This window comes from Sinocyclocheilus rhinocerous, unplaced genomic scaffold, assembly GCF_001515625.1.
Source record: "Sinocyclocheilus rhinocerous isolate Xijiao unplaced genomic scaffold, SAMN03320098_v1.1 scaffold1165, whole genome shotgun sequence".
NCBI lineage: Eukaryota > Metazoa > Chordata > Actinopteri > Cypriniformes > Cyprinidae > Sinocyclocheilus > Sinocyclocheilus rhinocerous.
Genome location: NW_015645061.1, coordinates 168287 through 173232, shown reverse-complemented (window position 1 = coordinate 173232; position 4946 = coordinate 168287). Strand labels below are relative to the sequence as shown.

Below are 4946 nucleotides of genomic sequence, written 5' to 3'. Positions count from 1 at the left end.
ACTTTTACATTTTTTCTTGAGGCGTTGGTTGCATTCAGATAAAATCAATGTTGTTGAAATAAATTTCCTTTTCAATTCCTCTGATGATAATAAAAGGTTGCAAAATGAACAAAAATTGTCCTTTTATGGAATCCAACCCATGACTGTCCTATAAAGACGTTTTTTTGGTAAATGTCAGATAAAGAGGAGGATCCTGATGATCAGAAATATAAAAATACTCCTCCATCGCCTGAACATTCACAAGATTCTGAGCGCATACAGTGAGTTTTATCATTATGCAGGTCTCAGCAAATCTATAATATGGTTTCTTTCTTCAGAAAATTACAGAATGCATGTTCATACTCAAATAAAGTGACTGTGTTTGTCTGAACTGTATTTCAGGAGCATCTGATCCTCCGAGCTGGACGTCTGAAGCGATGATCACAAACATGATTGTGAGTTTCTGTATGTGAGAATGTGAGTGTGATTTTATCAGACGTCGATCATCAGACTCAGATCTTGAGTTTGTGTCTCTCAGGTGTTGCTGTGTTTGTCTGCGCTGTTTCCCGTCTTGATGGGCACTGATGAAGTCAAATCAAATTCTCTTCTTGCCAAAGACTGCTCTGATATTTATGCGAGTGAATATAGTACCAGCGGCGTGTACACCATCACCTCAGCAGATGGAGCAGTGCAGGTCTACTGTGATGTGGAGTCCGGCGAAAAAAATGACAGGGGACACTGGACGGTATGCGTTTCAATGTGTTTTATCTCGCAGAAGGATATTTTATAATCAGATGCACCCCAGTGTGAATGACACCACGATTTCTAGTAACTATAATAAGCAAAATAGACTCAAACAGTCGCTCAGTTCTTTTATTTGTTGGAAATCACACAACAGAATTTACATTAGTTACACAACAAAGCTTGTCAAAACATCTTCTTAAAAGATGAATGATGTGTGAAAGCAATGAATGATTTCTGAATGTTTCAGGTGTTTCTCAGGCGAATGGACGGCGAGGTGAATTTCTTCAGGCCATGGGAGAGTTATAAGAAGGGTTTCGGTAATAAAACAGGCGAATACTGGCTGGGTGAGTGATTTAGTGAGACGTTTCGGGCTTAAAAAGGCAAACAGTGAAAGAATAAACAATCAAGGACTGCAGTATAAATGCAGATTATATTTGTTGTTAAAGTTATTAAACCAGTTTCATGTTTTTAACAGGATTAGAGTTTCTTCATCAGCTGACGCGCAGGCATCACTATAAACTCAGAGTGGATTTGGAGGACTTTGAAGGGAAGAAGGCTTACGCTCTGTACGAGTCTTTCTCTGTGGACTCTGAGGCTGCTGGGTACAAACTGCATGTTAGCGGCTTTGTAAATGGAGGAGCAGGTGAAACAAACTACAGATGTTTCATTTTCCAGTTTCCGAATGCATGAGTGAAATGAAGAATTTAAGCACATAAAATGATAGTAATGAAGGAGTTTTAACTATAAGGCACTGCGTTTAAAAATAGCAGTTTTAATGGGTTTCAATGGGGACATTTTTGTCCTTAAGGTCCTGAGAGGAACAATTTTTTGTACCTAGTGCAAAACAGATTTATTAAAGGAAATGGAAGTGAAATAGTAAAATTCCAATAAAAATACACACCTGTGCCAAAATGTATGCAGTTGGCAATAACACAGGCAAAATGATCAACAAAACAAAACTGAAAAGGACAAAAATGTCCAAAAGGTCGCACAAGGGCTAAACTAATACTTTTAATAAAACATATTTTATTTTTTTATTTTTTTAAGTCACTTTATTTTAGACGTCTAAATGAAAGTTTCTCCTTTCTGTAGGTGACTCTTTATATTATCACAATGGGATGATGTTCTCCACCTATGACAAAGACCAAGATAATTCAGGAAGCAATTGTGCTATGATATACTTTGGAGGAGGGTTTTGGTACAACAAATGTTATTACACAAACCCCACTGGTCACTATTTGTGGGAGAATGATGGTACATTAATGGATATTGGAGCCACCTGGTATTACTGGAAGAACAGCTGGGATCCTCTGAAGACCATCACCATGAAGATCAAACGTGTGAAGTAGAGCAGAGCTTATAAACGCTTCACTGCAGCTTTTGCACACATCCACAACTTTATGCATTCATGTGGATCTTTCTTAAAATATGGTGACAAACAAGTCCCTTGGCTTTTTATGATGAAAAATGTTTCAAAACGTGAAGAAACCTCAAATATGAAATAGTTTCACTCATATCGTCTTGAATGAAAATATATTAAAAAATAATTTGACAGGTTCCTGAAAAATCCCTGGCCCTCTTAAATAAAAATGTGTTGAAATTGGGCTCATGACTTGAAGCATTTGCTTTTTTTTGCGACAGCAAAACCTCTGTGTCCCACTGCAGCAGCTGGAATAAAGCAATAAAAGTTTATTATCAAAGCAATATACAGTATATATATTTTTTTGATTAACTAACTAAATAGGTCTCATATATGAATGAGGAAAATACTTACATACAGGCATATGAATTTTTACATATTTAATTGCCCATATTTTAATTGAAGATATGTCAGCAATACTATGAATGCAAATTTAATGATTTGCACGCAAAGATGTCGGAAATGTAAATCTAATTCAAGAAAATATTACATAATAACCCCATTAATTACAATAAGTGTTACATTTAAAAATAATAACACTAGTAACAACATGCGACTCAGGGCCTTTTGTGCAAGTTCTGGGTGGCTCATCTTACCCCACGGGCCTATATATAAATTTAATGTTAAAAGTTTCACACAAGGCAAGGCAAGGCAAGTTTATTTATATAGCATATTTCATACACAATGGTAATTCAAAGTGCTTTACATAAAAGAAAAGAAAATAATAAAAAAAATAATCACAACAATAAAACAAGGAATTTAAAAACTTTGAAAATGATTTAAAAATTGATTTAAGAGGTTTAAAAAGAAATTAAAACTGAAAATGATTATGCATAAAATACAGTGCAATCAGTTCGGACATTGCACAGTGCTCATTCCATCTGCATAGCTGTGATAGGTGATTTGGTTCTTTCTCATTATTTGACTTAGTGGGAGCATATACAGGCTAAACAAGAGCGGTGCAAGAATTGAGCCTTGTGGGACTTCGCATGTCATGGACGTCCACTTAGACTTGTACTCTCCTATACTCACATAATAACCTCTCCCTTCTAAGTATGACCTGAAAAATTTGATTACCATCCCAGAAAGCCCGACCCAGTTTTCCAGTCTCTCTAGGACTATGTTATGACCAACAGTGTCAAACACAGCACTGAGATCTAGTAGTACCAGCACTGATATTTTGCCAGAATCAGAATTTAAGCGAATATCAATCAACACTCAATACACACATTAGTACATTATTGCACGTAGTACAAACATTAATCAGGTGATTTTAATGAAAATGCATGTTCATACAATCATAATAATCCTTAATTTTATCATAGTTGTAATTCTTTCGATGCTATCAGACCACAACCTCGATGAAACTACAATAAAAGTAAAAAAAAACTGTCTACATAAATTATTCCAAATATTAACTGTCTAAAAAGATTGTTTAAATGTCAAATGTGATGTTTTGAGTAAATAGGTTTTTTTTTTTTTTTATAATTTTCCTAATTTATATTTTATAAATTTATACTGTGCTGCTTGAAAGTTTGTGAACCCTTTAGAATTGTCTATATTTCTGCATAAATATAACCCAAAACATCATCAGATTTTCACGCAAACCTGAAAATTGACAAAAGAATCCAATCAAACAAATGAGATGAAAATATATACTTTGTCCTTTATTTATTCAGGAAAATGATCTGTAAGTGGCAAACGTATTAGCAGTTAATTTGAAACAAAAACACTGTGAGAAAACAGGAAACAAAAACAGAGGGTAGACACACGGAGGTAACTGTATTCGGTCGGGTCTTCTGTCACGGCACGCTGTAGGAAGGAGTATGAGGGAAACGAGGAGTACAATCAAAAGTCATTAATCCAAGGAACACAGGGGAAATCTACACAAAGGGTGCTGGCGCAAACACACGTACACAACAAGTAGACCCGACAGAGGAGAAATGCACAGACAAGAACTTATAAACACAGGATAATTACCAAACACAGGTGCACAGAATGACTAATTAACTAAACGAGGACATGAACATGACCAAATAAGGGAACACAGGAACAGAAACAGGGTCAAAACACAACAAAACAGGTCCATGATCCTGACACTTCACTGCAGCTTGTGCACAGATCCACAACATTTATGCATACATGTGGATGTGAAAAATACGTCAAGAAACCCCAAATATGAAATAGTTTCACCCATATTGTCTTGTATGAAAATATATATAAAAAAAAGATTTTGACAGGTTCCTGAAAAATCTCTTGTCCTCTTAAATAAAAAAATTTGTTGAAATTGGGTTCACGACTTGAGGCATTTCTACATGCTTTTCTGCGACAGCAAAACCTCTGTGTCCCACTGCAGCAGCTGGAATTACATCTGTCTGAAACAATAGAAGTTTATTATCAAAACGTTGTTGTTGTGGTTTTGTATTATATTAACCAACTAAATAGGTTTCATATATAAATTAAGAAAATATTTTATTATGTAAAAACAATGATAATGTATAAGAGTAGTTATACGCCAGGATTATTCTAGTTTCTAGATTAAATATATAGTTGTTCATAAAATGAAAATGTAGGGTACTTTGGTATAGATTTATATTCAGTAGAGTGTAAATGTACAAAGATTTAAAGAGAGAAAATAAGTTCTACCATTATCAGACAGAATCTGATAAGTCACTTGAGTAAACAATGTTTGACGTTTCTTCAGAAGTTCTGATCACCAGTGTGGTGATCTAAGGTACTCAAGATGAAGCCTCCAGCATTGTTTACCCAGCCAACAAAAAGGATCAAATAATGTTTTGCTAAC

General features: G+C 35.0%; 1 protein-coding gene across 1 annotated transcript; it reads left to right on the top strand.

Moving 5' to 3' along the window:
• Nucleotides 1-255: 255 nt before the first annotated feature.
• Nucleotides 256-2377, top strand: LOC107705286 (microfibril-associated glycoprotein 4-like). The gene is made up of 6 exons (XM_016508516.1): nucleotides 256-260; nucleotides 382-434; nucleotides 518-724; nucleotides 971-1067; nucleotides 1199-1366; nucleotides 1816-2377. The coding sequence occupies exons 2-6, from the start codon at nucleotides 417-419 to the stop codon at nucleotides 2070-2072; spliced, it is 747 nt and encodes a 248-aa protein (XP_016364002.1). The 5' UTR covers nucleotides 256-260; nucleotides 382-416; the 3' UTR covers nucleotides 2073-2377.
• The last annotated feature ends 2569 nt before the right edge of the window (nucleotides 2378-4946 follow it).